General features: G+C 55.1%; 1 protein-coding gene across 1 annotated transcript in view; it reads left to right on the top strand.

The window, feature by feature from the left end:
• Positions 1-3,560: 3,560 nt before the first annotated feature.
• The window catches only part of Smim17 (small integral membrane protein 17), an 8,197-nt gene continuing 3,334 nt past the window's right edge, over positions 3,561-8,423 (top strand). The window contains exons 1-2 of the mRNA XM_005413284.1: positions 3,561-3,795; positions 6,489-6,565. Of these exons, the coding sequence (XP_005413341.1) occupies positions 3,627-3,795; positions 6,489-6,565 (246 nt within the window). The 5' untranslated portion in view covers positions 3,561-3,626. The remainder of the gene's footprint in view (positions 3,796-6,488; positions 6,566-8,423) is intronic.

The following is an 8,423-nucleotide window of genomic DNA, read 5'->3' as shown; positions in this document are numbered from 1 at the left end:
CACCCACCCATCCACCCATCCATTGATTCACCCACCCATCCACTCACCCACTCATCTACCTATCCATTGATCCTCCCACCCATCCACCCATCCACTCATCCATTCGCCCACACATGCACCCACTCATCCACCCATTCATCCGTCCATCAATACACCCACCCATCCATCCACTTACTCACCCATCCACCTATCCATTGATCCAGCCACCCATCCACCCACCCACCCATCCATGGTACACACACACATGCAGTTGGCCCCTTCTGCTCACAAGTATGCAGATTTAAGCAGCTGTGGATGGAAAGTATTTAGAAAAATCGAACCCATACTGAACATATACAGACGTTTTCTTGTTATTAAGTCACTGGATGGGATCTGAGGAAGGGATGGGCTCTTCAACTCACCTGCGAAGTGGATTCTAGACTCCTGTCACGGGAAGGGAATCTCAGGACTCCTCAGAGTGAAGCCCAGGCAGGGTCATCATCAGCATGGTTAGCAAGGGCAGGAGAGCAAGAAGCGGACGCAGCCCACGTGTCTGTAGGCCTCACTCTGTGCGGGGTCAGGCTGGCGGCTTGCAAAGCAGGGCGCCGCTTTCAAGGGTGCGCTGAGGTGAGCGGGCGGGTTGATTGCTGTCTCAGCGAGGGTTTCCTAGCTCTGCAGGCTCTTTACGGTTGAGGGGCAGCTCGGTTTCCATGAGATGATTTCATTAGAGGTGGAGGCTGCCTGGGCCTTGTCATGGGGTGACTGCTCCTGCTTCTGGGGGTTCTTATTTGAGGTGCTCTGCAAGTCTCTGCTCTTCCCGGGAGCTGGCTGTGCATTCGGAGACTTCCAGATGCCCCTCGGGTGCTGTGGACCTGGACGTTGTGCTCTCACCTTGCTGTGTCAGTCTTGGGGGTTGAAGTGTTCCAGGTAAATTCGGGGCCAGCAGACCCTGTGGTGCAGGTGCTCCTTCGGTGATGGACGTTCCCACGCGCAGAGTGGACCAGGGTCTGACCCGAGTGCAGAGCGGAGGAGAGAGAGAAGAGCTCTTCTTGTCTGCCCAGCCCGTTCTCCCGCCCTACCGGGCTCGTTTCCTGAACGGTGCAGCGTGGCAGCTATTTGCAGAGCTCGACGCCGCAGTAGACGTGATGTTACCTAGCGGTAATGTGCAGGGCATGCGAGGGCGTGTGCGGCTCCACGAGAGCATTGTGTCACTTTATAGGGTGGACTGGGGTCCACGATTTGGGTATATGTAGGAGGTCTGCATTCCAAGCATATAGGGATACTGAGCAACAACTGTGCGCGTGTGTGTGCATGTGTGTGTGCAGTTTATGTGTGTGCCTAGTAGTTTACATGTGTGTGAACGTGGTGCATTTCAGGCCCACCCACACCCGCACCGTCTTGAGGTGCGCGCCACTGTGGGAAGGAACTGTACCTAGCACACCCTGCTTTTTGGTCTTGGACGACTGAGGTGGTGACTGCTTTTCTGATGCGTGTGAGTTGCTTTGACTGAGAATATGAGCAGCTTTGTTTCTGGGGAGACCGAGGGCACCAAGCTCCGCCAGCCAGTGTTTGTGGGGACCCGGGTTCCCTTTCTCCTGGGTGGGACCGCAGCCTGCTGGGAGTGTGCCTCTCAGCTTTCGGAAATGTTGGTGCCGTGTTCTTGAGCCAAGAGGAGCACCCACGAGCCGGCCTGCTTCTCACACCCACCTCTGTGAATCTCCGAGGGAAGCCTGACGTGTGGTTCTGAAAGGAAAGCCGGTGCTGTTTTTCGTGTTTTTGTTTCTTTGTGTGATTTTGATGGCTGCTGTGGGTAACCATGGAATCAGGGCCTGCCTGTCTGCTGGCTGAGCGTGGAGCCGCTCTGCCTCCTCAGAGGGGACGAGCGAGAGTGACCTTGCAGGCTCCTTAGCGCCACGGAGGCATCTCCTGGAGAGCGAGGAGGTGGAAGGGTGGGGGACAGGCTGCTTCTCCGGGAGGGCAAGGAGGGCGGGGACGCAGCAGTGCTCCTGCCCAGGACTGGGGCACAGAGAGATCAGTCACACCCCAGCCTAGCCTGGTTGTACGCACCAGTGACCCCAGCCCTCAGGGAGGCTGAGGCAGGAGAATCAAAATTCCAGCCCACCTTGGGCAACTTAGTGACTTAGCCAGACCCAGTCTCAAAATAAAAAATAAAAATGGGCTAGGGGGTATAGCTCAGTGCAAAGGCCCTGGGTTCAATGCCCTGTATCAGAAAAGGCAAAGACAATCATGACCAGCGGAGACCTGAGGAGGGTGACGCTGGTGGGAGGGGAGCGGGGTGTCCCCGTGAGCAGAAGCACAGCCTAGGGGGATGAGGGCCGGGATGTGTGGAGCGCAGGTGCACCCGGCTCCCCCGAGGCTGGGAGGTCAGCAGGATGTGGGTGAGGAGCTGAGGCCTGGTGGAGACGTGGGCCGGGCCGGGGCTCAGGGCCGGCTGTCCTGGCGGGTGAGGACTTTGAGTCTGGTCCTGGAGACAGCGGCTGCACCGGGAAGACGTGGATGATGCCGGGTGAAGCAGAAACAGACCGGTCTCCTTATGCAGTACATGTGTCATTTACAATAAAACACGTTGGCGCACGCCTGTGATCCCAGCCCTTGGGAGGCTGAGGCAGGAGGATCGTTGTGAGTTTGACACCAGCCTGGGTTACAAAGTGAGCTCAAGGCCAGCCTGAACTGCATAGCGAGACCCTGTCTAAGAAAGACAAAAATAAAATAAAATAAACTACGTTATTTACCCCCTAGAAATGAATATGATCTAATGTAAACCGCATGTCACGTGTGCGGTGGAGAGTTTCAAACGTGTTGTCAGCGCTGCCTGCCCACCTCCCGGGTTCAGGGCTCCGCCCCTGCTTGTCGGCTCCGGGGACCCCTTGCCTGCTTGCCTCTCCTTCTTTGCAGAATTGTAGAAATGATCTCTCTAAGGGTGCCTGCGTGTAGCAGGAAGGCTTTCACCCCTTGTGGTGCTGGGACACCGGCACAGCGCGCCTCAGTTCCTTTTCTCTCCCTGGCTCCCCTCCCGCCGCTCCGTGCGTTCCCCTTTGCGGCTCTAGCGCTGTGTTTCCCGCGCCGGTCCTTCCTTTGCTCTTTATTTATACTTTGGGTTTCTCGCAGAGGAGAAACCACGTGATGTTGAAGCCTGTGCGTCTGATTTATTTCACTCAACATTATCTCAAAATGCGTCCCTTTTCCCGCCAAGGACTCTAGTTTATCTTTCTTCGTGGCACAGCAGTGCTCCAGGGTGTGTAGATGCTTCTTCCCCCTATTCATCCGCTGATGGGCATGTGGCTGCTTCCCCGACTTAGCTGTTATGAGCTGTGCCGTCTAATCACGAGCATGAGCGGGTCACTGCGGCGTGATGCCTTTACCTCCGCGGGAAGATACTCAGAGGCGGAGTAGCTGGGTCAGATGGGATTTCTTTCTGTGGCTTTTTGAGGGCTGTCCACCTTGATTTCTAGAGTGGTTGTGTTAACTTACATTCCCACGCCCTCCCTGCGGTCACTGTTTGTTGAATGACTGTCTGTCAGTCCTCAGGTTCTGACTTCTGTGTCTGGGCACCCGCAGGACCCTGGACAGGAGAAGGAGGAGGAGGAGGAGAGCCTGTCTTCACGGCCCCACAGCCTCCTGGGGAGATGCAGAGCCTCCGGCCTGAGCAGATGCGGGGCCTGTTGGAGCCCGAGAGGGTGAAGACGCTGCTGCCCTGGGAGAGCCGGGCCTGGGAGAAGCCAGCGCACCTCACCCCCTCCAAGGACTGGGAGGCCGTGGAGGTTGGGGCCACCAGCTGTGATGGCGAGGAGAGAGGTGAGGGCCGAGGGTCCCAGCGCAGTCTTGGCGGAGCCTAGAGAACGCCTGAACGTTTCTTCCCTCACTCATCGATCCAGCAGATTTTTGGAGTACTGAGTTAGTCTGAATGTGCTGTGTAACAAGCCATCCCAGCCGGGTGTGGTGGCAAACGTCTATCATCCCAGTACTCAGGAGGCTGAGGCAGGAGGATCACCTCGAGTTCAAGGCCAGCCTGGGCTACATAGAGAGACCCTGTCTCAAAAACAAAACAAAACAAACAAACAAAACACCAAGTCATCCCAAAACTCACTGGTTAACGCAGCAATCATCGATGACTCACAACTCCGTGAGTGAGCAGGGTGACCGGGCCCAGGGGACATTTGTCTCCTGGCCTGTGCTTGCCCATGTAACCACAGCAGGTGTCCTCGGAGGTCGTGCTGCTGGGTGCAGCCCCGTGTGCTCACGCCTGGCCCTGAGGCCGCAGGACAGCAGCCAGCTGGTGTCGAGGGCACCTTGGGCTCACAGGGCAGCGAGGGAGACGATGACCCAATTCACAGTCACCTTTTCTGTGACATTGGAAACTGGACCCGGGGCCTTCACACTGAGCTACATCCTCAGCCCCTTTTATTACTATTATTTTTATTTTTAAAACTTTGAGACAAGGTCCCATCAATCAGATCACTCACGTTTCCCAGGCTGGGCTCAAACTTGCGATCTTCCTGTCTCAGCTTCCCAGAGTGCTGGGATGACAGGTGTGCACCACACACCCGGCTTTACAAGCACTTTTGGGGCTCTGCTCCACGAGGAAGGGGTTGCCTGAGAGGCAGACAGGAGAAGTGAAGGCGCTGGGGGCCACTGGAGGCAAATCGTACTGCAGTGCACCGGGCAGGCAGGGGTGGAGGCTCAGGGCTGCGTGGGGACAGCGGCAGACGGGCCGGCCAGGGAGCGAGGGGAAGCTGCTGTCTGTGGTCACGCGAGCCCTTGGGATGTGAAGCCGGGTGGCCGCGCGGGTGCCGTGGGGCTGGGGGTGGGGAGGAGAGCAAAGGGCTGGTGTTGCGCGAGCTGGGGACGCGCACCGAAGGCAGCCGGGAGACGGCGCAGTGACCCGCAGCGCACCTGGGAGCCCAGGGCAGGTGGAAACCAGCCGGGGCCAGGGATGGTGCCTCTTGAGGACACGGCCAGGAACGTGTGGACTCTTGAAACCTCTGGGGGTTAGAGGAGGAGAGTGACACGGTCTTGTTTGCATTTCAGAAAGATTCTCTGGCTCAGTGGTTTTCATCTGGGGCGGATTTTTTAGTTCATTAAGCTTACTGGTACATGTTAGTACACATAACGATCACATTTGTCGTAGGGGACTTGCACCTATGCACAACTTATCAAGGTTCTTGTTTCCCTCCCCTCCCCTTCCTTCAACCCCCTCCCCCTGCTTAGTTACAAAAGCTTTGCTTCCATTTTTTCCTTCTTGTTTTTCTCCTTTTCCCTTCCTGCCTTTCCCTTCTCCTCTCCCTTCTTCCCCTCCCCATTTGAGCATTTTCTTCCTATTTCCCAGTATCTATTTTGGACTTTATTTACACTTCCAGTTTCTCACAACAGAGCAACAGTGCAGTATTTAAGCGCATGTGTCCGATTTATTTCACTTAAGAGTATGGGCTCAAGGGGCATCGGTTACCTAGAACTGTCTCACATTTATTACCTGGGGCAGCTGCAACCCTCCCTTCCTGAGGGTGTTTGGGTGACGTCGGAGGTGGCTGGGTTGTCCTGCCAGGGATACTGCAGCTGTCTCATGGTGGAAGTCAGCATTGCGCTGCTGGACCTCCCAGGCAGTGTGACTGGGACCCTCTCCACCAAGGACCACGCACCCCAGTGTCAGCAGGGCCCAGGGTGAGACACCCTGCATCTGGCTGCGGGGAGAGTCCACTGTAGGTTCAGGAGGTCAAAGTGAAAGGTGAGAGGTCAGTTAGGAGACTCCTGTGTGACACGTGAGATCAGTGGACAGACTTGAGGCACAGCGTGGAGGGAGGATAAGTTCTTGCTGGAGGATGTGGGGAAGGGAAGGAAAACAGAACCAGGATGACTCTTGAGATTTGGACTTGGACATCTGGCTGGTGATCCCACTTGTGAGAGATGGGGTCATCTGAAGGGCACCCCATGGCAGAAGGTGCTGAGCGGTCCCCCCGGACGTCCTCTTCCCCTGGGGACAGAGGCATGGGTGATGGTGGGGCAGAGGTGTGAGGGTGAGGTAGTGGAAATGCCAGTTGCTGCCCTGCTCTCCCCAGCTCAGGGGCAGAGAGGATGTCGAGGCTGTGGCTGGGGGATTTGTGCACTGGAATCTGCCCTTGTGAAACCTGGGGAAGCCCTGCTTATCCCTACATGATTCTGTGCCTTTCTCTCCTACTCCTCTCCTGTTTGGCTGGAAGTGCATACAGGAGGAACTCCTTAACCTGTGGACGGGGGTGGGGGAACGGGGTAGGGCAGAGCACATCCGTGACCCAGTGTGCTCTTCCAGATAGTTGTGGGATCAGAATCCAGGTTTTTTGGCCCCACATGAAGCACATAGGCCATAAAGTACGTGTGTGTGTGTGTGTGTGGACATGTGCATGTGTGTGTTATCACAGAGAAAGACAGGATGCCAGGGGGAAGACTAGGAAGAGCCCGGGTGGCCCGGTCACTCACTCACGGCTCCTTTCTCCTCTGCCCACAACCCCACCCAGATCTGTCTTCGCAAGAGTCTGGGCTTTCACAGGAGTGGAGCTCAGTGGAGGAAGATGATGAGTCAGAGGATTCCCAGGTATGTTGGGGGTTTCTTCTCTGCCACAACTGTCTCACCTGGAAGATCTGGGGATTGTTATATTTCCTTCCTCAGCATGGAGTTTCTCTGTCCTGTCTAAGTTCCAAGAGGTACCTTGTGGGAAGCAGGACATATTCCTATGGTGGCTACACACAGAGTGGAGGGTCTCTACGTGGTGTGTGTGCAACTCCATTTAGCCCTTATTGTAAACCTATCCATCCATCCATCCATCCATCCATCCATCCATTTATCCATTCATCCATCCACCCATCCATCTATCTGCTCATCTGTCTGTCCATCCATCATCCATCCATCCATCCACTCATCTGTCCATCCACTCATCCACCCACCTATTCATCCATCCATCCATCCACCCATCCATCCATCTGCTCATTCATCCATCCACCCATCCATCCATCCACTGCTCATCCATCCATCCATCTATTCATCCATCCATCCATCCATCCATCTATCCATCCATCTGCTCATTCATCCATCCATCTGCTCATCCATCCATCCATCCATCCATCCATCCATCCATCCATCCACCCATCCATCCATCCACTCACCTATCCATTCATCAATCTACCCACCTACCCACCCATCAGTTAATCCATCTACCCATTGAACATCCACCAACCGTTCATCTGTCCACTTGCTCTTCTAGTGATTCTCAATTCCCTGTTCACCCATACTTCTATTCCATGTATTCAGCTGTCTACATTACACTCAGTCTTCTACTCAAACACCATCAACCCATCATTTCACCTACCCCACATAACCCAGCGGGAGTTGCTGTGACAGGCAATGCTCACTGCAGCCTGAGGGCCAGGAAGGTGGTTTCCTCTGAGGTGGAGTAAATGAGGGAGGGGACACGGGGAGCTTGGGGTACTTATAATGGTCTGTTTTTTTGTGGTGTTGTTCTTGGGGTTTGACCCCGGTCCTTTGCACTGAGCTACATCCTAGCCCTTTGGAGGCAGGGTCTTGCTAAGTCACTACCTTATGATCCTCAAACTTACGATCCTCCTGGCTCAGCCTCTCAGAACGCTAGAGTGACAGGTGTGCACCCCCACCCCCTGCTGATGATTCCCCTCTTGTTGGGTGTGCCAGTCATGTGCAGTATTCACCTTCCGAAGACTCCTCAGGCCACAGGGAGTGGCCCTCGCTCTTCTGTAGGCTGGTTTAATCCCCCAGGGAGTGACTGAGACCACGGATAATACTGAGTCTTGTATATACTATATTTTTCCCTACACATACATGCCTGTGGTAAAATGTAATTTGTAGATAAGGCGGGGTGAAATAGTAGGAATAACTAAGGAGAACATTACTGTTAACGTAAAGTAGTGTAGTAAGAGTCATGTGAGTGTGCACATGTAAGGGTCCAAATGAGGTCTGGCCTCAGCCTCTGGTGGAGCCCTGGGGTGTGGAGAGCACCACCAGCCTCCTCTTCTGAGCCAATGTCCATGACGCCCCATGGCCTATCCTGGTGGTTCTCCAGGGAGGCAGCTCAATTGGCACGGGGCATTTCTCAGGAGAAGGGGGCAATCGTAAATGGGAACCATGAGCCACAAGGTGATGGTCTTGCTGCCTGGTGTCAGAGTAAGGGGAGCTGTTTCCAGTGCCTAAGGGCCTGTGGTGCACAGTGAATTCTCTTGGTCAATTTTCTCATCACTGAGACAAAAATAACACGCCCATAGCTTAACGGAATAGAAGTCCATTCTGCTCCCATTTCAGAAGCTCCCGCCTTGCATGATCAGCACATGGTGGAGGGGCCTGGTGAAGGGAAGCTGCTCCCATCAAGGCTACCAGGAAGCAGAGAGGGAGAGCAGCCAGGGAGGAGGTGGTGCCCAGCAGGCCC

The sequence above is a fragment of the Chinchilla lanigera genome, unplaced genomic scaffold (genome assembly GCF_000276665.1).
Source record: "Chinchilla lanigera isolate Chin_1 unplaced genomic scaffold, ChiLan1.0 scaffold00166, whole genome shotgun sequence".
NCBI classification, from domain to species: Eukaryota; Metazoa; Chordata; class Mammalia; order Rodentia; family Chinchillidae; genus Chinchilla; species Chinchilla lanigera.
This window is presented reverse-complemented; position numbering and strand designations above follow the sequence as displayed.